The 27,266-nt window shown below is 37.8% G+C and overlaps 1 protein-coding gene across 1 annotated transcript; it reads right to left on the reverse strand.

Moving 5' to 3' along the window:
• Positions 1–17,259: 17,259 nt before the first annotated feature.
• On the reverse strand, positions 17,260–19,667 carry EXO70C2 (exocyst subunit exo70 family protein C2). Its single transcript, XM_079031668.1, has one exon. It carries the CDS (start codon positions 19,446–19,448, stop codon positions 17,484–17,486), a length of 1,965 nt encoding a protein of 654 aa, XP_078887794.1. The 5' UTR covers positions 19,449–19,667; the 3' UTR covers positions 17,260–17,483.
• Between the last annotated feature and the right edge of the window lie 7,599 nt (positions 19,668–27,266).

Here is a 27,266-nt window from a genome sequence, read left to right on the forward strand (position 1 = left end):
GTGCTATGGCATTACGAAAGGATCATTGCATAAAATGTTAGAATCTAGCATATTCCATAAGTGGCAAGAATTTGATATTCTCTCATTTGTGAAAAGGATTAGGAGTTGTGAAATGAGTATGATTGGAAATGTGTTCATTTGATCTATTTCACAAAGTAAGAACCATAGGTAAACATTGTGTGCATGCTAAGAGCATGGGACAAGTGTAGTAATAATTTAAGTAAGAAGTTGATTACCCGAAACAACAAATAATGAGTAATCGATATGGTGATAAATAAAAGGTGTTTTATTTATACTCAAAGGTTTGAGGCCATATGAGATTAGTATTATTCATGGGTTTCACTTTGCATGTTTTGACTTCCTGAATAATTTAGTTGGTTTAGAATAGTCAAATTATTCAAACGGGCCACAGTCGTTCATATGTTGGAAGTAGATATGAATGAAGATTGTCGTGAATTGGTGTGTGGATTGTCTAAAGAGCATTAGACATAAGCAAATGTTTGCTGCAACGTTCATGAGTGGTTATGAATATGATTTGAGCATTGGATTAAACCCACGCTCACTTGGATCACTTCATGGATTTGTATCACGAGTGATTGGTGATATGATAACATCTTATATTCTTGAAACCGAGATGTGTGAGTTGTATCTTGCGAGTCGGTTGCACATTGATAATATGTAAACGCACCAGTAACTTGGTGTTATAAAATATATTGTTGTGTGTGATTTGGTGAGTGAGTGCAAGCGAGCATTGAGTCAAAGTTTATCCGTTCCTTTTATCAAAGTAGGATAAAAGCGATATCTGTGGGCCCCTCGATGATTTAGTGATGTCACCTAAGTGCTTGGCCAAGCCGGGACTAAATTGATGTGTTTAATTGTAGTCTGTTGTCAGTCGTCATAAATCTGAGTTCAGGAAACAACACATAGATAGAGAGAATGATTTAGATCCATGTCTCAATCTATACGATATCTAGATTGGAGGAATATATGATCCCTTATCTAAAGGACACGCGTATCTGATAAGATCAGAGTTGACATCGGCTTTAGAAAGCTACGATTGCAGATCAGGATCTGAAGTCATACGCACAATAGTTATTAGACTTATCCAAGTGGGAGACTGTTGGATTAGTGTCTAAGTCCATAACTATTTTGGTATGTACTTGACCTGATGATGCATGGTCCTTTTGGGTTGCCTTCACCAAAGCAACTTGATAGGATGAATTATGGAGAGAGAGGATTAATTATGATTTATTAATATATTATGAGAATAATATATTAAAGGAGAAATCATATTGTTTAATTAATATTAGTCAAGAATTAATAAGAATTAAGTTTGTGGCTAAGAGACATTAATTAAACTTAAGGGACTTGAACTGTCAATTGTATGATAGTTGAATATTGAGCTACTGGACTCCATATTAAAGGGGTGGACGAATTATATGGGGAAACCCATTAGAAATCGTCCTAGGGCCTTTAAGGAAGGAGTCCATGGGTTGCTTAGGGCTTAAGCATCCAAATTAGGGTTTCCTAGTTTGATAACCCTAATAGCTTTATTATTTAAAGATTCCTAGAGCACCAAAAACGTGGGCAAGTAACTCCTTAGGGTTTTGGACGGTTTTTGGGTGCCTCCTTCTCTTCTATTCTTCATCCTCTTGCTCTTGGTGTTTGTGAGCCATTAGAGGAGTGACATTTGTGACTCTAAGCTTTCTAAAGTCAATACAAGAAGGATTTGAGATTGTTATTGCTACATAACAATCAAGGTATGATCTAAACCCTAATTTATATGTTATATTGATTATCATATGCTAGATCTAGGGTTTATAGTCTTGGATGAATTGCATGTACAATAGAGAAACCTAGATCCAAGCATTAGGGTTTGTATGAGCACATAGGATGTTCTTATAGCTAAAACCCATCACAACACGCCTGGCTCAGTCTAACGAAAGGAGACACAGACCCCAGACAGTATCAAATGAATGATACGTCTAGTAAGGTCTAAAAATAGTGAATACAGACCCCAGACAGTATCAAATGAATGATACGTCTAGCAAGGTCTAAAAACAGTGAACACAGACCCCAGACAGTATCAAATGAATGATACGTCTAGCAAGGTCTAAAAACAGTGAATACAGTGTTAATTCCCATTACCTTAAGGCCATGAATTATAAGGTAACCCCGAGATACTCGTAACCATACTGATAGACACTAGAGAACTTGACGCCCTACAAGCGTCGGAAAAAATGTGACATTTATCAGCCCTTGGCTTGGTAGGCCGTGGACTGTAGCTAGCAGTCAGGGTGTGGGGGTGTCAATCCCGTATAGATCTATACACACAATGCCCGCTCTCCCTACAAGAGACTCTGGTTACTAACTAGACAACGGAGAAGGCCGTGTCCTGAAGATGCATCTCGTATAGTGAGTTCTAATGTAAATACTAGACTAATGATAGAGACTCACAAATAAACTGACCGACGTAAACCTATATGTCTATGCTTGTGTACATAATATATAACTAATGAATCAAACGACCTTCGGATGGATATCCGATCCCACCAGACCACATATAATGAAGTTGAAGTGTTTATCGAAGTAGAAGTGTTTCACGAAGTAGAAGCGTTAACAAGTAGAAGCGTATCACGAAGTAGAAGCGTATCACGAAGTAAAAGCGTATCACGAAGTAAAAGCTTATCACGAAGTAAAAGCGTTAACAAGTAGTAGCGTATCACAAAGTGGGAGCGTATCACTAAGTAAAAGTGTATCACAAAGTAGAAGCGTATCACGAAGTAAAAGCGTATCACGAAGTAAAAGCGTTAACAAGTAGTAGTGTATCACGAAGTAGGAGTGTATCACTAAGTAAAAGCGTATCACGAAGTAGAAGCGTTAACAAAGTAATATCATTTAACTAAGTAGGAGCATTAATTAAGTAGAAGTATAACAAAGCAGTAGTATCTAACAAAGTAGGAGTATAAAAACATGGAAGAAAACTTTGATGAAAACTTTGGAAAACCTTTATACTTAAGAAAATCACGACTTGGTATTCTTTTGTAAAATAAGTTTGAAAACCTTTAGAAATCCTTTGAAAACCTTTCATAAACAAGTTTTAAATGAAACTTTGATAAAACATTATAGGTAAAGAAATCCTTTGTTTAAAATACTGCTGTAACTAAGTCTGAAATAAAACATACAGCGCGAGAGTCAATTTGAGAAAAGCTTTGAACAAGTAAAGACGTTTTAGAAAACCATTTACAGTATCATACTTGGTAAAACAGTTAACAGTGTAATAAATCCTTGTGCATGCGGGTTATCAATCACATGTGATTGATATGATAACTGGCATGTTTTAACTTGTATTCCCCCCCCCCCCCCATAAAAGCATGTAAAAACATTTAAAAGGTTAATTCAGGGGTATGAACTCACCTGTTGTAAGTGGATCGAACGAAAGTGCTGGTTGGGTGGCTTGGTGTCAAGTAAAGACTTGAACACGCTTAGTGACCTATTAACATATGATGACATATGTTTAAATACAATTAGTAAATATAATACTAATTAAACACGTATACGCATCCTAAAGTGCGGAAAACACTTTGGTCAAGCGCTAGGAGTGTCTTGGGTAACATCTAAGGGTGTGTATGGCCTAGTTAGGGAGTTTACTCTTCAAGAGTAAACTCTTTATAGAGTTTACGGCCCTAAGAACTTGTCCCCATGAGTTTACGGCCGTAAACTCATGGATGGTGTGTTCTTTGATGCATTAAGGTCTTATAACACTTGTGGAATTAGGCTAGGTTCAATTCTAGGGCTTATGAAGGGTTTAAGGCTTCAAAATGGGCCATTTAAGGAGTTTACGGCCTATGACTACTCCTTGAGGAGTTTACGACCATAAACACATGAGTTTACAGTAGTAAACTCATGTTGGTCCATTTCTTTTGTTTTTTGGTGGTTCTAACTCATGCGTGTAAGGTTCTAGTCACTTTTAGGAGCATAGGAAGGTGTTTAGGGCACTTAAACACCTTGGAAAGGTGTTTACGGTCTAAGATGTCACACCCAAAAACCGGAACGGTGGAAATGTTCTGGGGTGGATGACGTCATGTCAAGTATCACAACACATGCATTATAGTAATCAAAGTACAACAACCATTGCATTAATAGTAATAATTTTACATGGTTTACATTACAATACCTTAAAGTAATACAAGCAATAGAATAAATACAGTTTGGTACTAAGCTATCTTCATCAACAGCTCCGGGGATGTACCTGTCTAATGCTAACCTGAGAATACAAGTTATTTGAAAAGCGAGTATCAGCATTTTTACAAATGCTGGTGAGCTCATAAGCATTTAGTGACATTTTGTTCAAATAACTTTAATAAAAGTAGTAGTTTTCAAGTATACAGTGAATTAGTGTCCTTTCCAGAAAATCCTATATTTTCTATTTAAAATGCAGTCTTCTACCAAGACTGGTCAGAGTTATGTGGTAAAAAGTAGTTTCCCTTAAACACTTTCATTTTCAAAAGACGGGATTTGCTTTTTAAGAAAGTCGGAGAATATCAGGGAAATAACATATGCCTCAGCAGTGAGGACTGCTGACTAAGGCAAAAGGAATCATAGACTCCAGGAGAGTGTCGAATGAACGACACGCCTGGCTCAGTCTAACAGGAAGAGACACAGACCCTAGACGGTACCAAATGAAAGGTACAGCTAGTAAGGTCTAAAACAGTGAACACAGACCCCAGAACAGTATCAACTGAATGATACGTATAGCAAGGTCTAAAACAGTGAATACAGTGACTACAGACCCCAGACAGTATCGAATGAACGATACGTCTAGCAAGGTCTAAAATAGTGTGACTCTGAAAGTGGGTTCCAACATATAGTGTAAATTGCTGGTGAAAACCATTACCTTAAGGCCATGAATTATAAGGTAACCTGGGATACTCGTAACCATACTAACTGACACTAGAGTACTTGACACCCTACAAGCGTCTAGAGAATATGACATTTGTCACCCCTTGGCTTGGTAGGCCGTGGACTGTAGCTAGCAGTCAGGGTGCGGGGGTGTCAATCACTTATAGATCTATACACACAATGTCCGCTCTCCCTACAGGAGACTCTGGTTACCAACTAGACGACGGAGAAGGCCGTGTCCCGAAGATGCATCCCAAAGAGTGGGTAGTGTGTTTCCAATACAGTGTTGAACTAGAGGTAGAGACTCATAACTGGACTGAATAAAGTAAACCTATATGTCTATGCTTGTGTACATAATATATAACTAATGAATCAAATGACCTTCGGATGGACATCCGATCCCACCAGACCACTTCTCAACGAAGAAAAGGAAATAGGGCGGACAAGCCTTCCTAAGTCCTTCAATCATTATTTATATGCATCTATACAAGCACAGACATACATCTAACTACGCTTGAGTGTGTATCAAGTGGAATCATATCGTGAAGTATAAGTGTACAGTGTGGAATCACCGACTTGTGAAGTATAAGCGTACAGTTGAATAACCGACTTGTGAAGTATAAGCGTACAGTGGAATAACCGACTTGTGAAGTATAAGCGTATAGTGGAATAACCGACTTGCGAAGTATAATCGTACAGTGGAATAACCGACTTGTGAAGTATAAGCGTACAGTGTGGAATATCCGAGTCGTGAAGTATAAGCATACAATGTGGAATATCCGAGTCGTGAAGTATAAGCGTACAGTGTGGAATATTCGAGTCGTGAAGTATAAGTGTTTCATACAGTGGAAGCATTATCAAGTAGGAGTTTAAACTAGGTAAAAGCGAAGCAGCGGTATTTAACAGGTAAAAGTAAAAGTATATGACAAGAAAAGAGAACTTTGATGAAAACCTTGGAAAAACCTTTATACTTAGGAAAATCACAACTTGGTGTTCTTTGGTAAAATGAGTTTGAAAACCTTTATAAGTTCTTTGGAAATCCTTCATGAATCAGTTTAAAATGAACTTTGATAAAACAGTATAAGTAAGAGTTTTGAACAAGTGAAAATATTTTAGAAAACCATTTATAGTGTCCTACTCGGTATAACGGTTTACAATGTGGTAAATCATTGTGCATGCGGGTTATCAGTCACATGTGATTGATATGATAACTAGCATGTTTAACTTGTATTCCCCCCTATAAAACATGTAAAAGCATTTAAAAGGTTCATTTAGGGGTATGAACTCACCTGGTGTAAGTAGATCCGACGAAGGTGCCGGTTGGGTGCTCGGTGTCAAGTAAGGACTTGGACACTCTTAGAGACCTATTTAACATATGATAACATATGTTCACATACAATTAGTATATTTAATACTAATTAAACAAGTATACGCACTCTAAGGAGCGGAAAACACTTGGTTAAGTGTTTGGGGTGTCCCGGGTAACATTTAAGGGCATGAATGACTTAGGAATGGAGTTTACTCTCCAAGAGTAAACTCACCATAAGGTGTTTATGGCCCTGGGACACTCCCCATGAGTTTACGGCCGTAAACTCATGGTGAGGGTGTTTTAGGATGCTTAAAGGTCTCATTTCAATTGTGGAATTTTGCTAGACTCAAATATCAAGTGTGTGAATGGGTTTAAAGCATCAAATGGACCTCTTGAGGAGTTTACGGCCCTATGCAAGGGAGCTTACGGCCGTAAGCTCCTATACCCTCTTTCTTTTGGTGTTTTAAAGGCTTAAGTGGTAGAGGGTAAATTCCTAAGCATTTTTTCCAAGTCAAATGGGGAGTTTAGGGCACCAAATAACCACTTTGTAGGAGTTTACGGCCCAGGCAACCTTCCATGAGGGGTTTATGGCTGTAAACTCCTTATGGAGTTGTTTTAATTGCATTTAAGGTCCCTAGCTTGTTGTTGGTCGTTTCTAGAATTTAAACCAAGGCCATTGGTGTGTTTAAGGGCATTTTTAACACACAAATATGAGTTTACTCCCCATGAAGAGGAGTTTACGGCCCAAGCATGTTCTTGGGCAGTAAACTCATGTTTACTCCCCAAAATGCTAGTTCAAGGTGTTCTAAGTCCGATTCCATAAGCCTACAAGTCATATCTAAGCCTTAGGGACAATTTGGAGGGGTTTTGGGGCTTAAAAACCCCATTAAATGGTGTTCACGGCCCAAGAGTGTTCTTGGGCCATAAACACATGATTATGTCCCTATTTTATAATTTAAACACGAATTTGCATGCTAGATAGGCTATACAACAAGTTAGGATAGTTTACCTACTCGTTTGGGGCTCGATACGGATGATTTTTGGCTCGGGAAAAATTTGTAGAGAGAGAGTTTAGAGAGAGAGTAAAAAGACGGAAATGGAGTTTACTCTCCCTTATATAGGGGTTGGAGTTGAAGCTCAGTGGAAATCTACCCAATACTGCCGTTATACGGGGCTTTTGGTTGCACCCGATTTAGTGGTCGTAATAATAAAAACTAACTTTTTCCAATTAAATGGAAGTACAACTTAAGTGTTTTTATTTACTTTATTACGACTATAACGACACAAAAATATAAATAAATAAAACGTTTATTTATTTTGCGACCTCTAATTAACGGAACTTTTTTAAAATGGAATATTCCGTTAACGGTAACGGGGTAATGTAACGAATAACTTTGGGTTGTCACATAAGAAGATGTTCTTGGGGAGTTTACTACCTTAAACACATGAGTTTACGGTAGTAAACTCATTTTGTCCATGAATCCTATGTTTTGGTGGTTATAGGTTAAGCATACGAAGTTCTAAGTCCAATTCCAAGCCATACAAAGTGTTAAGGGCACTTTAACACTCTTTGGGGGTGTTTATGGTCTAAGAATGGGTGTTTACGGTCCAAGAGCCTTCTTGGGCCGTAAACTCAAGTGTGACACATATTTGTATGCTTTGGTGCATATAATGAAGGAAAATAAGGTTGTATGCACTCTAGGAAGTTCATGGAAGCCCTTGGAGTTGTTTGAGGGGTAGTTTAACACTTAAACAAGTGTTTATGGTCCATGAAGATGGGTTTACGGTCTAAGAACATCCTTAGACCGTAAACTCATGTTTACTCCCCATTTGGTCCGATTTTGGTGTTCTAAGTCCTTTCGGGTAAGCCTCTAAGCCATTGTTAAGCATGAGAAGTGTTTGGGAGGGTTTTTGGGCATCAAACCCACTTCCAAAGGGGTTTACGGTTTTGGGAGGCTCCCAAGACCGTAAACTCATGTTCTTGGGGTTTTTGGATGATTAAGCCACGAATTTGCAAGCTAGATAAGTTAGATAACAAGCTAGAAAGGTTTACTTACCGTTTTGAGGCTCGGAGGGGTGATTTTTGACCAAAACCCGTTTGTAGAGAGAGAAAGTAGAAAGAGAGAGAGAGAGAGAGAGAGAGAGAGAGAGTCTAAGGTGGGAAAAGGCTTCTAAGGAGTGTCCACCCACCCTTATATAGGGCTTGGGTGTTGTACCCGGTATACGACTACCCGATACTTATGTTTAACGATGTTTAAAATTTTACCCAGTTAAATGGCCGTAAATAAATAAAATAAACTTTTTCCAAATAAATAGAAAGATAATTTACGTGTTTTTTTTTATTTTCGCTTGACGAATATTAATTAAAATATTCTAACGGGTTTAATTCCGGTCAAAATATTTTCGGGATAAATTTGGCTAATTTTTGACGTAATTAATTTCGACGTTAATTTCAACGTTAAAACTATCGGAAATTTTTGGGTTGTCACAATAGATGCTTCCGCACAACGCGTAGACATTCACCTAGTGCTTGTATAATCATAACATCTTGTATCATCATGTTCATTCAGAAAAGTTTTAGTATTTTAGTCCAATTTATGAAAAAATCTCAAACTAAATTTTGTTTACAAAAAAGCATCGAATACTGGCTAAAACTTTGAAAAAAAAATCTTTTTTTCGGCTTTTGCAGATTTAGTTGGTATTTTGTCCTTTTTCGTTTGTTTGGTCAAAATATTAGGACTTTTTTGAAAATTACCCAATAACCAAAATATTGAGACTTTTCTAAAAATTACCATGAAAATGATGGATAATATTATTAATAAATTATTTATAAACATAAAAAATATTTTTATTATAAACAAAGAAAATACATTTGTTGGTAGTTATTAGGAATAGAATGGTGGACTAAGTACTCCTCTATTGCTTGCTGACCACTTCAAACTCTCTACATTCCTCATATGCATCGTTGTGAGTGTCATGGTGGGATGTACTATAAGAGTGTTCCTCTAATGTTGGTGTTCCTATTATGTTATGTAACACCCGGGTCTTGGAGGTACTTATTTATTGATTTTCTAGCTTTTAGATGAGGGTCACGACGTGAGACATGGTTGCCACGTCGTGAGTGACCATTGACTTTTTGACCCATGTTTTTGAGTCTAACGACGTGAGCCTTTGAATGCTCACGACGTGAGAGTGGTCTGATGGCCAAAACCCTAATATTCTAGATATTTAGTGGAATGAGAGGGCTAGGGTTGCCTGTGACATCCCCAATTTCACGGCCAGAAAAGACCTATTTGTTTATGCTTTATTTGAAAATCAGAGTATTCATTTTAAAAAATAATATTGCGGAATTTGTTCACAGAAAAATATGATAAATATATTATCAAAGCATTTCTGAAGAAATGTATTTTGTTTATATAAAAACTTTGGGATGTCATCGTCAATATAGAAACATAAGTATAAACAGACCTTACATTCATTTACACTAGTGATTTACATCTCATTTAATCTCGTAGTGTAATGTAGCTTCATATCGACACTTGTGATACAAATAAACGGAGTGGGTCATGTTGGGAAACCTAGTGAGTACATAGGGTTTTCAACCCACAATAATATAGTTAATTTGTTTCTTCACGTACTTCATGTCAAACAATTAATCCGATTACCCATCCCCATTATCTTTATTTATTCTTCCCTAAAGATTTACCCTAAGGGTCATCTCCTACATCGTATTTACCTCTTATCGCCTTACATCACATTTCCTTATATGTTTGTTCCTAAGGACTTTTCATAACGATCGTCGCATAGACAATACTGATTCGGGGATTACTCCTTCAATGCGTGTCCAGTAAGGGTTATGGTATCATCGCATGAATACGTAGTTACAACATCGCATGAACTCGTAATTCATAGTAGGGGTTAGAGTATCATCGCATGAATACGTAATTACAACATCGCTTGAACTCGTAATTAATCACCTACATGTTATGAGCTTGTTGGTGTTTCCACTTGAATGTCTAGAATAGTCTGTGGTCGCCATCAAGTATAATTGAAAACCAAGCCTAGGCTCTGATACCACTGTTGGGTTTCGGTATAATACAACATCCTATGGTGCACATACAACCCTAAATACCTTGGATCTATGTTTTCACTGATTATACATGCAAGGGTGTTTCCAAGGTATTAAGCCTATAACTAGCATGCAAAGATCTAAACTACACAAGATACTAGTTAGTGTAACATACCTTTTATGTGGCTGGAAGTCTTGATGTATTTGGCCTTAAGAGCTTAGCCCCAATAGTGTGGAAGCCTCAAATGAAGTCACAACACATCAAGGACAAAGGTAGGACTTGAGAGAGAATCTCCATGCACTCTAAAACCTTCATGAACTCCAAGAACATGCACACACACACATAAGGGTGGCCGTTTTAGGTCAAGATGCTTGTATTTATATGTGTTGAATTCTAAGAGTCATGGGTATAATCCAAACCCATACCCATGGGTTTTATGATCTATGGTTCATGTGGCCCAACTCTTTATGTATCCATACATAATCTTGGTCCAACATGGATCATAAGCCCAAAAAATATAAATATAACTAATTACCAAAATTAGTCCTCATAGATTTAATTAGTGTCTTTTGATCACTAAATTAATTCCAAATTAATTCTTGATCAACACTAATTAAGACATATGATTTTATATTAATATATTAGAACTTATAATATATTAATAAATCATATATAACCTCTTCTCTCAAAAGTCCATCCTAATAAATTGTCCTGATGATATGCAACCCAAATGGACCATGCTACTCTCGGGTCGAATACATACCAATAATAGTTATGGGCCTAGACATCCAATCCAACACCTTATACGAGTTGATAGGTAGAGAAGGATCAAAACTGAGACTAGAATTAGTCTGCCGACTAGCCAGATGAGTAACAATACTCTAACATCCATTGTTGTGATGTTTGTGATCTATATGATTGATTATTGTTGAGAAATCGATTATCGTTGAAAGATTAATGATCATTGAGAAACATATCATTATTGAGAGATAGATCACTATTGATAGATAAGATCATGATTGAGTAATTGATGTCACACCCCCAAACCAGAATGGCAGAAACGTCTGGGGACGGATGACTTCATGTACAGTATCATAACAATTGAATAGTAATGAAAGATAGCAACCCAAACATTCATACATTGGAAATACACACTTACATAGTTTATATATTGTACCGGTTCCTCAGTTACACAAAAGTGAAAAAGTAAAATTTGATAAGGTTTCACCACTTGATCTCTTAACAGAGCTGTTACCTGTTACTGGATCCCTAAGAATAGAAGTCGTTTTGAAAAGTGTCAACTAAAACGTTGGTGAGTTCATAAGCATTTTTTTATAAATTGGTTTTGTACTTGTTTAGAATAGTTCTCAGAGTACTTTCAGAAAATTTGGTATTTTCTATAAAAATAGTTTGTAAGTCTCGTTCTAAAACCACGAATATATGCATGCATGTCCTTTGTTTTCTTTCGTTTGAAAATGTAGAGCATATGTTTCCAGAAAATCCAATATTTTCTTATAAGTAACTAAAATTGAAGGTAAATCTTGTGTATCTTTTCCTTAGCAAGTAGTGATGAGTGGTTTTAGAAAATCCAATATTTTCTTAAATCTGAACTGTAGTCTTAAACCCTAAGACCAATATGTATTTGAATGTTGTATCGAAGATAGTATATAGTTGTATTTCTAAAACTAATGAATCGTAAGCTTCCCGTAAACCGAGATAGTGGGCTAATCCCTATGTGAGTCGTTACAACCATACTTGATGTGACTAGAGGCCTGTCATGATGTTCTTCAGGCGTTGGTTTCGGTAAGATATTTGTCACCCTAGATTGGCCCGTCTAGCTGTAGCGAACAACTCAGGTGTGGGGGTGTCAACCCCGTATAGATCTATACACAATTACCCCTCTCTCCCTCCAGGAGACTCTGGTTATAACTACAGGACTTACGGTGTACGCTAGGTAGGTACGATGAAGGAGTGTCTCACTAGAGCATTAACTGATTTACGTGAACAATGATTCCTCTTTCTTGTAAAACGACTTGAGTGTATCTAGTGTAATTAAATCTATTTATATAATAAAATATATAAACACATGAAAGTTATCAATTCTAGGTGTTTTAAAAGGTTATAACTTATAAACTTATATCTAAACACAAGTATAAAACATTTAGTATGATAAAGACAATTTCTTGTTTTTGGACTTTTCTGTCCGTGTTTTTAGAAAATTATAGAAAAATTATTGTAAGTCAAAATTTGGATCCATAAACTCTGAGAGTTTGGAAAATGAGTCTACTTTGTTCAGAATTTTTGTTATAAATTTTAATGGCCTCAAACACATGTGAGAATGTTCATCTTCACAGCCTGGTCCAAATTTTTTTTGAAATGATAGGCTGTTTTGTAAAAATCGCCAAAAATTGTAGAAAAATCGTATGAATATGTGAGAGTAGTCATTAGAAAGTTATAAACCTGAACTATATTCATATAATTTTTTTTGAAAAATAGTAACTTCAAGGTGGTCAAAACAGTCCATAAATGGACTATAACTTTTCTGTGGAAAGCTGAGGTTTAAGTTTAAGTTATACATGTTTGAATCCAACACTCAGTTTTGCCATTTTTGAGGGTATAACCCTTATACACAAGTATTCATGCAATATATATGTTAACAAACACATTTCCCATGATTTTTTATGAAGTTTTATAAGATAAACTCCATGTTCATATAAATACCCAAAAGATAAACACATTACACATTAATACATGCTATTATTCATTGGTTAAACGAGATTTTGACTTGTATCTCCCCAAAGAGTATGAAAAACATGAAAAGAGTGGGGTATGAAGCTCACCTTGGGGATTTTCAAAATGTAGAAGAAGAACTTTGAGTCTAGCTTGTGTTCTTGGTGAGAATCTCGAAGTGTGGGTTTTCTAGGGAGTTTAACACACAAGAAAGTGTGTAAATGGATTGTTTTAAGCATAAATATAAAAAAACACTTGAGTTTAGTATAGGACTTACCAAGAAGCTTAAAATCCGTTTTTTTTGTAGTGATTAACTTGGGATTTTTGAGAAAAGAATGGAGAGTGTTCTTGAGAGCTAGTAAGAAAATTTGGAGGTGTTTTGTGTGTGTATTTGGTGATGGCCGAGAACAAGAAGGAGGAGGGGAAAAAGGGAGGGTTTGACTTCATATATGTTGATGTGATACCTTCCTAGAAGTATGAAGGTTAATACCTTGTTATTTGGGGGATAATATTGAGGTGGCAAGGTAAGTTATCTTTTTCTTTTTCCTTTTTTTTGGGTTAACCCATAACCGAGCCCAAAAGGATTCTCAGCCTAAGGGTGACCCAAAAATAATGGGCTTCGATTTTTGGCTTGGCCCAAAAGTGTTTTCGGCCCACTAATATTCATTGATAGGTTTTTGGTCCAATTAAGGGGGGTTTTTTGGCCCGAACAAGGCCCAATAGGAGGGTTTCGGTCTAACAAGGCCCATTAAAGGGTTTTTGGCCCAATGAGACAAAATGGAGAGGTTATCTGCCCAATAAGGCCCAAATGAAGAGGTCTTGGTCCAATAAAGGTTTTGGGCCGTGAATTCTTGGGCTAAGGCCCAAAATTTATTGGACTTAGCTCATTAGATCGAGTTTTGGATTTGCATGGGATTGTTTCGGCTTGAATCCCAATGTATGAACGTAGGAACTTAATAGCATTATGGTTTGAATTTCACTAAAGGGGATGTTGCAAGGTTACATGGAGGAAATTGTCTTGTACAAGGATCACCATCTTATCCCTAATGCTAGGTTTGACAATTGATCACGATTGAAAGATAGATCCTTGATGACATTGATCATGATTATGAGATAGATCAAGATTTCGAGATTGATTTTGTAATGTCCCGAAAGTACTAAGAGCATCCACAATGCATAGTTCAATGAAAGAGTTGAATGAGGTGACATGTCTAATTGGCATTCAATGGATTAAACTATACCATTATGGGATGCCATGTTGGCATTCAATGGACCTGGAGTTTAATGGTCATTGAACTCTTCAATGGGAAAAAGGAAACATTTTAACTATTAAATATATATTCCATTGAACTCTATTGAGTTCAATGCATTGTAGGAAGATTAATGTAGAGTTGTATAGTAAGTAAAATGATGATGTGTCAATTCATTAAACTAGATGCCCTAAGTAAAAAAATTTGCTTTTTAAATCAACCAAAACCACCAACCATTCATTTCAAAACCATCAAAGTATGCCAATGTAGAAAACAGTTATCAGAGTACAATCCAAAATCACAAAATGCAGAACACCGATGGATGTTGTGCGATAATGCCGGTCCCTTCCCCTTTGCACTTGAAGTACCTAAAAACATTTTAAACATAAACCGTAAGCACAAAGCTTAGCGAATTCCCTAAAATACCGAATACCATACATACATTGCCATGGGCTACCAGTATGGTCTATTCCCTGGAATTCCATGAGCTACCTAAGGGTCTTATAATCAAGTGCCATGGACTACCCCCATGGTCTTTTCCCTGGAATGTCATGGGCTACCCCCAAGGTCTAATATCCAAGTGCCATGGGCTACCCCCATGGTCTTTCATGCAATTTCCATGGGCTACCCCTATTATCTTTCATGTAAATGCCATGGGTTACCCCTGGGGTTTTCCATGAAAGTATCACAAAGACAACTAGAATCCTACATAGTATAGTGAGAATACTCACCTCAATCCGATGATAAACAAATCACACACTCGAGCAGTTGCTACAAAGGTTCCTCACACCGGACATATCCAAAACCGACCATAATTAATAATTAGGGTAATAACCCATAATCAAAAGTCCATTTCATATTCTCTCTTACTAGGGTAAAAGTCAATTTTACCATTTCCAAGTTGGACCCACCCAAACATGGCCCAAGGCCCAAAAATACTTCTGGGAGTACACCATGCTACTCCATAGTTACGCCTTGCATACTGAGTGGCATAGAAAAGGACACATGGCAAACTCATTACCCCCTGCGTACCCTGCACAATCCCCTGCTGCCTAAAACCATTTTTTAGCTCTTAATACCTAAAGACTAAATGTCCAACTCATAGATCTTAATCTTGGGAAGGTCTTAATTGATAAAGTCGACAACTTTAAGCTTTTGCATGGCTTAATAGAGCCCAAAACCAAGCCCTAAGTCCATAATACTCTTTAATAACCTCAAACTCTTAAATGAGTGAGAAATAGAAACAAAGACTACATTTTTATGACACAAGATCCTCAAAAACAACATAAAGTGATAAACTTGAGCTCTAGAGTAGCTGTTACTCACAATAACCAAACCATGGGATCAAAAACATGCAAATCTCAAAGCTAGTCTAGATCTAAGCCATAGAAATATAAAGGTGAGAGCTTTATACCTCCAGAGGCTTGCAAAGATGATGAAGCCCTGGATCTTCAAGCTCTAGCCACAACAATCCTCAAGGAAAAACGTCAACTCATTCACTATGAACCAAGAACACACAAAAGAGGCTCACACAAGCTAATCAAGGATTAGGGTTTTGAAACATTGGTTAGGGAGGATGGAGGCTGAATATGGAGAGGTCTCAAGGGACTTAAGGTCCTTAAATAGGGGGCTCAACCCTAAAACTTAAGGTTTGGGTTCTGCATGAGTACACCCTGCATACTCCTCATGCACGCCCAACATACTCGACAAGTCTACATCCAAAATTGGTGACTTAGGCGTACACTCCATGTACGCCCAACGTAAGGATCATATTCGCAAAGATTATTATTTTGAGCCAAGAATGGAAAATACCTAGAAAAACGAATGTTACAGATTTTTATTGAGAGATATATTATGATTGATGAGATGGATCATTAATTGGATAGATTTGTGATGAGATAGATCATTGAGAGAGAGAAAGAGAGAGAGAGAGAGAGAGAGAGAGAGAGATCAAACTGAGAGATAGATTATTTATGAGAAACTGGTTATATTAAATTTGTGATATGTATGTGATATACATGATTTATATGATTTATGCGATCTATGTGATTTATATTATTGTAGCTGTTATTCACTAAGCCGTGAGGCTTACGTTTTTGTGATGATCTGTTTTGCAGGTAGGTTATTGTGACACCTGGCTTGATCTTGTACTTGAGGTCAATACAATCCTTGTGATAACTTCTTGTATGCTAGTGTGCCAATGTACACCAAGATTGTTTTTTATATAAATTTAAATGATTAAAGAGAAATTTTGGAGTGTACCTGGTATGAAAACATGAATGCTACATAATGAATATAAATATATCTTCCCACCTCCATATTATTTCGCTTATTTTTTACATCTACTCAACATACATTGTTCATGAAGAATTCAACCCAACCTACACCAAACCATGGCATCGTTCAAAAGATTGTTGTAGATATGAACCAAAAGAAAGTTTATTCACGAATCAGTATTCCACGACTATAGAAAACGATTTTCTCTGGTACTCCCATTCCAATTTAGCTTCATCTATAATACCAAACTATATGTCTAAGGTTTTTAGCATTGTCATATTGATTCAAAGACCAACCGAACCGATCAAGGGTTTTATGAGTGTAATGTTTGCCACCAATGGCGAATTTTCACTTTTGAGAGAGAAATGGATTCCCCTAATGTTAACTTCTTCCCTATGGAAAGAGAAACCAGGTAGGACCATATTACCCTCATGAGCGTCTCACATGTGATAAGTTAACGACTCAAGTTAGACGTCGTGTATTCTCAGGACCAATATTGAAAAAATAGAAACCATAGGGACCAGATCGTACAAATAGAAAAATTAGGACTGAAATTGCGATATTCACTAACCATAGGGACCATTCTGAACTTTAGTCTAAACAATAATATTTTTTTAAATTAGTTACAACCATTATTTTTTAATTAGTTACGATCATTATGACTGTCTTTTAAATGGTCCATCAGTAAAGAGAAATAATAAGACTATTAACCAAAATCACATTCAGAAACAAATAGAAAGAACTCGATAATTGCACAATGAAAGAAAAACATAAGTTAGATACAAGCAGGTTTCAAATCAGTACATGCAATATGCATGCTCGTCTCTAAAGGCAATAATGGTGTGGATCAAAAACCTCATTAATGGTGGTAGATTCTTTACACGTTTCCTGATTTAATCATATGAGTCATTCATATTTCGTATGTACGTACTTGATCATAATTTATTATCTCTTCTTCCCTGGTTGATTTGCATTCCCATCAAACAGCTCTTCAATGCATGTTTCTATGTCTTCTGGTTGATACTTTATATACTTCTCCGTTTGCCTTCCCGGAGTAAACACCTGACTGAACCTCCCCATGAACGACCTATACGCCGGAATTACTATCGCCGATATCGACACCCTTAATTCCGACTGAAGTTGATCGTCACTCACCACCCATGTCGTTTGCGTTCTGTGTATCTCATCGAACATGGCGTTGAAACTCTTGAATCTTTCTTTCAACACAGGCTTCATCACCTTCCCATTAACGCTCAATCCTTCATGACTCAAACACTGTAAAAGCTTCGTCCATGTTTCTCTCTTGTAGTTCGTGTGGTAGCTTCTTAAATCCGACGACCGTTTCCTCACCCATGGATCCCCCATCAAGCTCCTCATTTCTCCGGTTCCCTTTGTCTGCTGCAATATAAACCGGCCGTTGTTCATCAAGAAAATCAAGCTCAACGATGGATCTTTATACAGTCTTGATTTCACTTCAAGGTTCGCATCCAATAGATCCATCACTTTCGCTAACTGCAACTGAAACGCCGATCCGGGACCCGCTTGAACGCAAAAGTTCTGATCTTGAGAGCCGGGATCGTGATCGGAATCTGGATCGTGATCGGAGCCGGTGGCTGAGTCCGGTCGATCTATCTTTTTATGCTCTCTAAATACTTGCTCCAATGTGTCTCTATACTCGCATGCGTGTTTTAGATATGTCATGGTGTAGCAAGTTAACGGGTGCACTCCTCCACCGGGAACCTGTGTTTTCCCTGTATCTGCTTGGATCGAATTCTCAAGATCTCCTAAAATGTTGAAAATGGCTTCTCCTAACATGTTACTGATCAATGATGCTGCGGTTTTGAGCTGGAATAACCAGTCGCCGGAAAGTAGTTTCTCCAACTCCGGGATGCTTTCTCGTAATGTCTCGTAAATATCAAGAAACTTGAACAGTTTCTCAGCCGATCTCTTCGTCATCATCACCGCTTCCGCGAAAGTGAGCAAGTAAAAGAGGACAATTCGTGCTAGGTTTCCAAATAAGTTATCGGAGATTTCTGTGTTGTTTTCCGAGAACACGGCGTCGACTAACCTCCGCTCGCTAGGGAGGAGCGAGGTGGCGAAGTTTTTGAACATCTTCAACCATTCTGAAATCTCTTTCTCTACCGGATCCCACTGCATCTTCTGCATTTCGTCGATGGAGAATTTTTCAAACTGTAAAAGCTTCAAGTTTTGTTCCATGGCGTTTCTTCGAACAAAGAAATACAATTCGGTACACTCTGTTTCGTGACCTCCTGCTATTAACCCCTTGGACAATTTATTCAGCTTTGATATCATCTCGTCGGAATATCCTAAAAACTCATCTTTCTCCGGGGGAGATTCGGATTGATCCGGCGAATCCGTTTCTGATGCGTCTTGAACATTGCTAGGAGAAGACGATAGCTTTTTGGTTTTGGCTTCTTCGATTTCATTCGTATGATCTCGATCGTATGAAGTTTGATAATCATCGAGAATCGACTTGAATTCAACCTCCATGAAAGACATTGCACGTTGCTGAATTCCGCTAACCCTGTTGATTAAAGCGGCGTAATATTCTACGGAATGAAATCTAGAGAGAGACTTGAGAAGCTTGGCTGTTCGATTAACCGTATCTACAAAAGAAGAACATTCATCCTCCTCTAATTGGGTCCATTTTTTGGAACCAGATTCGTATTCAACCACCCTAAAATCCAAAAGATCAGAAAAAATTTGAACGGCACCCACGATTTCAGGTGGCGACGATGAGTCCGATTGATCATCGGCATCTAATACAGAAATGAATTGGTCGATCTCTTGGGAGAGTCTATCATCTCGGGAAGCGATCGATGTTGGTTCCTCGTCGACTTGTGCGGTTTCGTCGGCGGCGTCCGGCGGTGGTAGATCTTGATCTTCCATTGGAGGAAGAAGAATTGTTGATTGTGATTTGGAGAAATGGAATGAAAACAGGGGAGTGATTGTTGCAGATGGACGTTTGATTTTGGAAGTGGAGAAGAAGAGCGCAAATGGTGGAGAGTGGTTAGTATTTTCTTTTCATGTTTTCCGTTTTCGTTTCTTTCTTCCCCATAGACACTTTTACTTTGTATTTAAGAAAACCATAAGCCCAATTCTAAAAGTCTTACTCTAAAAACAACTATAAAAAATGCTACACCACCGGTAGTTATGGTTACAAAATCTTACATTGTTGGTCTCAAACCATGTAAAATATCATTTTTATCCTTTTCTAATATTCTTTATCTTTAACTTTTACTCTTTTATAAAATATATTGATAATATATCATACGGTCTCCTTCGATCCCTACCTCACCCCTTCCTTTCCCTTTTACTTGTCGCCCTCCACAACCATCACCAAAATTACAGACAAAAATCATAACAAACATTATGTGGCAACAGACTAAAAACAATATATTACAAAGAAACAAAACAAAAGTTCAAACGAATATGACAAAACACGAATACAGAAAAAAGAATTACATAACAAAAATTAAGCTTGAAAAATTCTTTCCATGAGTTGTCTTATCATATTTGCAACTTGATTGGGAAAAGAATTACTGAAAAACTGAACAATAATGCACCAAAAAAATTTCTACTTACACCATATTCAAATTCCTAAAATAGTTCTCGTACAAATAGTTTCAATTGACAATTAGATTCACATTTGGTGCTCTAATTAACACTTATGCCCCTAACCGCCTAAAAGGCTTCACATTAGGCTCTCTAAGGTAAATATGTCTACTTCTAGCACTAAAAAACGATGATAAGCTTCAAGATGCATATCTTCTTCAACATGTGAGTTTTATTTCCTTTTGCAACTTTTGTCATGTTCATTGTACATGTTCTTTTATAAAATATATTGATATTATATCATACGGTCTCCCTCGATCCCTACCTCACCCCTTCCTTTCCCTTTTACTTGTTGCCCTCCACAACCATCACCAAAATTACGGACAAAAATCATAACAAACATTATGTGGCAACATACTAAAAACAATATATTACAAAGAAACAAAACAAAAATTCAAAGGAATGACAAAACACAAATATGGAAAAAAGAATTACATAACAAAAACTAAGCTTGAAAAATTCTTTCCATTAGTTATCTTATCATATTTGCAACTTGATTGGGAAAAAATTACTGAAAAACTGAACAATAATGCACCCAAAAAAATTCTACTTACACCATGTTCAAATTCCTAAAATAGTTCTTGTACAAATAGTTTCAATTGACAATTAGATTCACATTTTGGTGCTCTAATTAACACCTATGCCCCTAACCGCCTAAAAGGCTTCACATTAGGCTCTCTAAGGTAAATATGTCTACTTCTAGCACTAAAAAACGACGATAAGCTTCAAGATGCATACCTTCTTCAACATGTGAGTTTTATTTCCTTTTGCAACTTTTGTCATGTTCATTGTACATGGCACAAAAAACCTGCAAATTGTTTGCTACCTCTTTGTTACATAGATGAGTAAATGTCTATTTGTTTCTCTCGATTCCACCTGTCGTGCTAAATTTCAACAATAATCTTGTTGCATACCTTTATCTTGAACTTCCATTATCAAATCTCCATGATGTGAATCGCCATCTTGAAGAAGTTCAACAAGTAATTCATGATTTAGGGCTTCTTACTGTGAAATCGAGGAAAGAATGAACAAGTAACTCAATACAGACCTTCGACGTGCAGTTTGATACAATGATCTAGGCCATTTGCGTGTCTCGAACACCAACTCTAAACCTCGGTCAAAATGGAACCAAAATGCCATAATATATTTTCATGGATCATAAGGAAGGATAAATAAGCACTTATTTAACCTCAAAATGTCTAGAAAGTTATATCAATCAACCTTTGTAACATGGAGTTTCCAAACTCTAAGGAGACAAGACCAAAAAGAACCAAATGAAGCTAAAAACTAGATGTAGCATGAAAGAACCCTAAAGGTTGGAACTTGAAGACTTATAGAGATTAGAAGGGCCACTAGAAGGTAAAAACTTCAGGGATATGGTTCACTTGATACCAAATGCTTTCTTCTTCAACAAGAAGCACGATACAAGCTCACAAACCTAAGGAGAAGAAGGTATGAGGCTAGGGTTCCCTCTAAGGATGGAAGTTGAGAATTAGAAGGAACCTTAAGTGTTAGAATCCTTTAAATAAGGACTGAAAACTAGAACTGGAGTTTTGCAAAGAATCAACATCAAGATATGACCTATAAATGGTTGTACTGCGGCTAGTTTTTTTTTTTTTTTTTTTTTTTTTTTTTTTTTTTTTTGTAATAGCCCAAAAACAGTGATAACATTTTTCGTTCAAAGACTATCAATTTCATTCAATAATTGTTCCAAAAACCATCATCAAATATAATATTCAAAACGTCAGAATAAAATTATTCAAAATATGGAAATCATGAGGGGAGGATGTTGTGCCATCATGTTGGGCCCTTCCCTTTTAAACTGGAAGTACTTGAAACGATAAACATAAACTGTAAGCACAAAGCTAAGTGAGTTCCCCAAAGTACCACATGCCAAAACATACAAGTTCCATGGGCTACCCCATGGTCTTTCCTTGGAATGTCGAGGGCTAAATCACAGTCTTACATACAAGTGTCATGGGCTACCCCCATGGTCTTTTCTTGTAATGTCGAGGGCCAAATCCTGGTCTTACATACAAGTTCCACGGGATACCCACATGGTCTTTCCTTGCAATGTCGAGGGCCAAATTCCAGTCTTACATACAAGTGTCATGGGCTACCCCCATGGTCTTTCATACAATTGCCATGTGCTGCACCCATGGTCTTCCATTCAAGTATCACAAAGAAAACCATCATCCTACAAACATAATTGAGTGGGCGACATTGGTGCCTTCGAACCATGAATACAATGAAGAGACTCACCTCACAGACAGATAAAAGCTGAAACAACACACCGCTCCGAAACCAACTCTACCGATCACCTTTATAAATAACAGTGAACAAAACTCAGATTACATCTCAAATACCCAAAATACCCCTAAGTCAAACTTGGTTAAAATCCTGGTCAAAGTAAAAAATCAACCGGGTCAAATCCATTGGACAGAACCCTAATATAAGGTCTCACGTCGTGACCATTCCTTGGCCACGTCGTGAGAGTCGACCAGGCCCGATTCCAACAAATCGCTCCAGAATCAGACAACTCGATCGTAGGTTTTCTTCATGGACACGTCGTGAGACCTTATGTCTCATGTTGTGACTTCGTTCTGAAGCCAAAATTCTCGGTTTTAAGTCCTTAACTCATTAGGATGCTAAACCCAACTTCTCAAGGAGCTTAAAGGGACCCTAAAGGTTCAAAAAAAATGTTTGCTTTTAGACATGCATGCACCATGCATGTCCCAATCCATTCTAGGTCAAAAAGTGAAGGAAAATGTATCAAGCTCTCATGCATGACTCTTAAACCTCACCAACTTCTAGACATGGATAATATGATGATCAAGGAACCCTTGGAATCCATAAAGTTGATAACTTTATGGATTTACTTCACTCAAACATGCTTAACATGGAGAAATATGGACACAATCCTAGATCAATCTATAATATGAAATAAGTTTTGAACCTTTACTACTTATAAAGGTCCAACAACAAGAAGAGGTGTTGATCATGATGCTACTTTGCAAAATCCACCATTAGGACACTTCTTTCCCTCTTATCCTCTTCTTCTTCTTCTAACTAGGAAATGCACCAAAATGGACTAAGGCTTCAAGAATGATTGATATTAGGGTTGCTGGAGGCTTAGAGTGTGAGGGAGGCTGAGGGTAAAAAACCTTAGCCCTCTCATTCCATTAAATACCAAAATTTAGGGTTTCGGTCATCAAGCCGCTCTCACATCGTGAGCAACAAGGGATCACGTCGTGAGACTCAAAGAATACGGGTCAACAAGTCAACTCGGTGTTGGGTTTTAAGCACTATAACACTCTTATGGTGCACATGTAACCCTAGATGCTTTGGATCTATGTTTTCTCTAATTATACATGTAATTTAAATTTTGCAAAGCCTACATCTTAACTAGCATAAAATAGAGGATATACAACATAAAAACCAAGTTATATGAATACCTTTTGATGTAGTTTGTAGTTCTTGGCCTTAGAAAGCTTTAGCACCTCAAGTGTGATGCCTTTAATGTGTCACAAACACCAAATGCAAGAGAAGGCTTGAGAAAATAGGCTAGTTAGCTCAAAATCAATTATCACTCTCTTAGAATGAATGGGCAACGAATTTTAGCTCTAGGGGTTTGCTTTTATAGTGTTACAAAGGCTAGGGTTTCATCCGTGCAAACCCTAATGCACCATGACCCTTCATATTTCTTAGGCTCCATAGGTTAAACCTCCATGGACTATCATATTGGTTTATCCCATCCTAATCAACCATGGATCATTGGCCCACACCATAAGAATCATTGATTTACTTAATCAGTCCCCGTATATTTAATCAGTCTCTTTTGATCACTAAATTAATTCCAAATTAACTCTTGATCAATACTAATTAAATAATATGATTTCTCAATTAATATATTATACTTATAATATATTAATAAATCACAAATGACCTTATTCTCAAAAGTCCATCCTATCAAATTGCACCGGTGAAGGCAACCCAAAAGGATCATGCTACTATCGGGTCAAGTACATCCCAATTATAGTTATGGGCTTAGACACCTAATCCAACACTCTGGCTCATAACGTGAGAGGCATTACTCACATTGTGACTACATCCAAAAGCTTAAAGAAGACCTTGGAGTTATATACCTCAAAACTGGATGTTACAACTCTCCCCCACTTGAATCTGACTTTGCCCTTGAAGTCCTATGCCTTGAAAAGATCAACGTAATGCTCCCTCTTCTTGGCCTCTGGTTCCAAATTCAGTTTGAAACACTTCCGGTGCTACCACTGCACCTTCACTAGATTCACCTTCTTGTTGCGCATGGTCTGCGTCTCTCGGTCGAGAATCGTAATCGGTATCTCCACATAATTCAGGCGATCATTAACCTAAATATCGTCCAACGATACAACTGTGGAATCATCGGCCACACACTTCTGAAGCTGAGATACGTGGAAGGTGTTATAGATTTGACGGAGCTCATCGAGCAAATCCAACCAGTATGTAACCTCACCTACTCGGGCGGAAATCCTGAAGGGACCAATAAATCACGGGCCCACAAGTCGCGTGACTCAAAGAATGCGGGTCAACAAGTCAACTATTGCTCATGACGTGAGAGGCATTATTCACGTCGTGACTACATCCTAAAGCTTAAAGAAAACCTTGAAATTATGTACCTCAAATCCGGATGTTACAATTGTCCCCTACTTGAATCTGTCTTCACCCTCAAAGTCCTATGCCTTGAACATATCAGGGTAATGCTCCCTCATCACGGCCTCAGGTTCCCAAGTCCAATCGAAACCTTTCCAGTGCTGCCACTACACCTTTACTAGATTCACTTCCTTGTTGCATAGGGTCTTCGTCTCTCGGTAGAGAATTGCAATTGGTCTCTCCGTGTAATTCAGGCGATCATCAACCTGAATATCATCCAACGATACAACTGCGGAATCATCAGCCACACACTTCCGAAGCTGAGATACGTGGAAGGTGTTGTAGATTTGACTAAGCTCGCTGGGTAAATCCATCCGGTATGCAACCTTTCTCACTCAGGCGGAAATCCTGAAGGGACCAACAAATTGGGGATCTAGTTTCCCCCGCTTCTGAAATGGGATAACACCTTTCCAAGGTGATACATTCAGGAGCACCGAGTCCCATACCTGAAACTTGAGGTCCAAATGTCGTCGGTTTGCATAAATCTTCTGTCGGCTCTATGCAACCTACAACCTGTCACGCACCTGTTGAATCAAATTGATGGGATTGAGTGCCATCTCAGTACTTCCCATGACTCGATTCCCGACCTCACGTCAACAAATAGGGTCTTGCACCTCCTCCCATACAACATCTCAAAGGGCGGACGATCAATACTGGCACGATAACTACTGTTGTAGGAGAACTCGACCAGTGGAAGGTAAGTATCCCAACTCCCTCCAAAATCTAATACACATGCTCAGAGCATATCGTCGAGCGTCTGGATTGTCCACTCTCTCTAACTGTCAGTCTGCAGGTGGTATGTTGTACTAAAATGCAGTTGAGTGCCTAACTCTTCATGAAACTTCCTCCAAAACTTGGAAGTAAAACGAACATCTCAGTCCGAAACCACCGAAACCGGAACTCCATGCCGAACCACTACCTCCCTAATTTTGATGTCATCTAGCTTCTCAGATGATATAGTCTCGACAATCAGGATGAAATGTGAACTCTTGGTAAATCTATCAATAATGACCCAGATAGAATTAACTCCCCGTGTCGTCCTTGGCAGCTTTGTGATAAAATCCATGGTAATCTCTTCGCACTTCCACATGGGAATGGGTAACGACTGCATCTTGTCGTGGGGTCTCTAATGTTCGACCTTTCATTTCCTACAAGTCAAGCACCACTCGACAAGCCATGTTATTTCCATTTTCATACATGGCCACTAGAAAGATTTCACGGCGATATCAATTCCATCATATCTGAAAGAAATTCCTGAAATAAATAAAGAATTTTGTCACTTCAAGAAAGAAGGAAGGAATTCCATCAATATTTGCCAAATCCTAAATTCAGTCTTCACTGATAGATAAAAAGATAAATTCTTTAAAGCAAAGAAAAGATAAGGCTTGAAATCAAATCATCTTAATACGAAATTTTGAAATAAAAAATCTTTCCACTTCCAGCGCACCTCCTTTCCATGCTACTTCTTTCTTTTCCACTTCATGACCAGGAATTATAGGTCGGCCAATAACTCAACTTCTATTCCCTATACATCTTTGTGGCCCCTGGGTAGATCGAAAACTTTGACTTATGTGCCTCGTCCAAAACTATCTGTCTCATCCCACCAGTAATCTGAACCCAAACTCTACCATACCGAGTCAACAACCCCCGACTATCTCTGACAAACAAAGGAATCTAACCTCTAATTTGCTCAACTTTCCAATTCTCCTTCTTCAATACCTCCACTTGAGCCTTTTTTATAAAATCCAACAAAGGCAAAGTAATAACCATTCTCAAGAAAACATCCCTAATAAGAGTACTTTCTGCCTTACGACTCAAAGCATCGGCCACCACATTATCCTTCTCGGGGTGGTACAGGATCTCACAGTTATAGTTCTTTACCACATCCAACCATATCCACTGCCGCATATTCAAATTCGGCTGATCCATGAGATACCTCAAACTCTTGTGGTCGGTATAGATAGTACACTTAACCCCATACAGATAATGCCTCCAAATCTTGAAGGAAAAGACCACAACCCCTAATTTCAAATCATGCGTACGGTAATTCGCCTCATGAGGCTTCAACTTCCTTGAAGCATAAGCAATCACGTGACCCCTATGCATAAGAACAACTCCCAAACCTAAAATATAGGCGTCAAAATAAACCGCAAAGTCATCCAACCATTAGGGAAGCATGAAAATTAGGGTCTCACACAATCTCTGCCTCTGAGCCTCAAAAACCAACTACCGATCAATCCCCCATCGAAAAGCCACATTCTTCTTTGTGAAGCGGGTCAAAGTCACTGTAATCTTGGAGAAATCCTGGATAAATCTCCGATAATACCCTACGAGACCTATGAAGCTCCAAATCTGAGATGGGGTTCTTGGAACATCCCATCGCAT

This window comes from Lactuca serriola, chromosome 3, assembly GCF_051521515.1.
Source record: "Lactuca serriola cultivar US96UC23 chromosome 3, Lser_US96UC23_V15, whole genome shotgun sequence".
NCBI classification, from domain to species: Eukaryota; Viridiplantae; Streptophyta; class Magnoliopsida; order Asterales; family Asteraceae; genus Lactuca; species Lactuca serriola.

What these genes read in the sequence shown, in the direction of transcription:
- EXO70C2 (XM_079031668.1), bottom strand. Translation starts at nt 19,448, where the DNA reads ATGGAAGATCAAGATCTACCACCGCCGGACGCCGCCGACGAAACCGCA.